The sequence below is a fragment of the Nicotiana tomentosiformis genome, chromosome 5, assembly GCF_000390325.3.
Source record: "Nicotiana tomentosiformis chromosome 5, ASM39032v3, whole genome shotgun sequence".
NCBI classification, from domain to species: Eukaryota; Viridiplantae; Streptophyta; class Magnoliopsida; order Solanales; family Solanaceae; genus Nicotiana; species Nicotiana tomentosiformis.
This window is the reverse complement of record NC_090816.1, coordinates 113,851,400-113,853,165: the sequence shown is the minus strand read 5'-3', so window position 1 is coordinate 113,853,165 and position 1,766 is coordinate 113,851,400. Positions and strand designations below refer to the sequence as shown.

The window sequence follows — 1,766 nt, the reverse complement described above, 5'->3', positions numbered from 1 at the left end:
AAAAATCAAGGTGAAAATGGTATTAGAATTGTGTTTGGGCATGAATACAAATTGGAGTTGTTATTGAATTTTTGTGAGTGATTTGGAGTGAAAATTGTAAAAAAAAAAAAAATGTTTTTTGAATTCCGAAAAATTCTGAAATTCAACTTCAAGTTGGATTTCGTATTTCATGGCCAAATATCGATTCCAAAAAACAGTGAAATCATTTTTGGGAAAAAGTGATTTTTATGGCCAAACGAGCCCTAATACTACTTTACTACTCTCTCTGTTCACTTTTAGTTATCCATTTTGGATTTTTTACCCCCTTAAGAAATAAAAATGAAATAGAAGTATATATTTTATAATTTTACCCATAATATTGATAGTATTTTTAAAAGTTTTTGAAAATAATTTGAAAAATGAGTAGTTAATAATAAGAATAAAAAATATATATATATATATATTTTTTTTTAATTTAATATAATAGGCAAATAAAAATGAAAATATGGAGGGAGTAGTAAATTTTCTTAAAATTTCCACCCCTCCCGTGCAAAAGTTACAAATTCTTCCAAATCAAATACAACATGGGCCCCATCCACCCCCACCCTAACACATTTCCCTACCGTTGCAACAATAAGCAGAAATATCAGTATCAAATTATACCTTGATATTCTAACTATCCCCCACATGCCCCACCTCAGTATACTCTGTCACCCCACACCATTTAACTCCAAAATTCCCATTTCTCTTTTATAACTCTTCCAAAGTTTCTTCTCCACACTCTCCAATGGCGGAATACGACGCCGTAACAACCACCAACCACCACCCAAGTCTCATCCAAAAAGAAACAGCTCTACAAGCTATCAATAGCATAATCCAACTCCATTTCGAAAAAACCCTCGAGAAAAAAAGAGCTGTTGATTTACAAAAAAAAGAACTTTGGAGAATGTTTCAGCTCTTCTTCCTTTTCTTGGCTTTACTCTTTTTGGGTCAAGCTCTTTCCTCTAAGCTCCAATGCCGCCATTGTTGGATACCCATTGGGCTTCTTTCTTTAGCCCATCTGATTTTTTATGTATCTGTGGCCCAAACTTTGAGATGCATTAATGGGTTTAAGTACCAAAGGAGATGTCATAAGCTGACATTGGGTTTGGCTACTGAAAGGTTAAGGCAACTGAAGATGAGAATTGGGAATGGTGGGGTTGAGGAAATTGGGGATGAATTTGAGATACATTATCAAGAACCACCAGAGAGTTATTTTGGTAAGTTTAAGAGGAATTGGGCTTTGCATTTTGGGTTCTTGATTTTCATTTATGGGTTCATGGTTTCTTCCTCTGTTGTAATCCTTTGTTTCTAATTAGGAGTGAACTCCACTCAATTATCTAGAGTTGGTTGAGGGGTAGATTGTGGAAATTTTGATTAGCTTTTGGAGGAACAATTTTGAGAATTTAATGAAAAATATTCTTGCATCTTTTACAAAATTGATTGAAGTTTTATGGTTTTGATTCTTTTGGTATGTTTATCAAAATTGTGGATGTGTTATATATGTGGACATGTACAGTTTTGTTTGTATGCTTGTATTACTTGATTTTCTTTCGTGCCATTAGTCTAGGGTAGTAAAATACTTGTGAATTAATTACATCTTTAAACGTATAGTTAGTAATATTAGTTAGTACTCTCCTATCTCAATTTATATAATGGTGTTTGACTAGACATGATTTTTTTTTTTTTAAATATATATTTTTGGAACTTATAATTTAAAATAAGACATAAATATTTGTGTCTCATCA

General features: G+C 32.2%; 1 protein-coding gene across 1 annotated transcript; it reads left to right on the top strand.

Annotated features, from left to right (window-relative positions):
* Positions 1-586: 586 nt before the first annotated feature.
* LOC104085538 (uncharacterized) lies at positions 587-1,457 on the top strand. Its single transcript, XM_009589593.4, has one exon. It carries the CDS (start codon positions 767-769, stop codon positions 1,331-1,333), a length of 567 nt encoding a protein of 188 aa, XP_009587888.1. The 5' UTR covers positions 587-766; the 3' UTR covers positions 1,334-1,457.
* Positions 1,458-1,766: the final 309 nt, after the last annotated feature.

What these genes read in the sequence shown, in the direction of transcription:
- LOC104085538 (XM_009589593.4), top strand. Translation starts at nt 767, where the DNA reads ATGGCGGAATACGACGCCGTAACAACCACCAACCACCACCCAAGTCTC.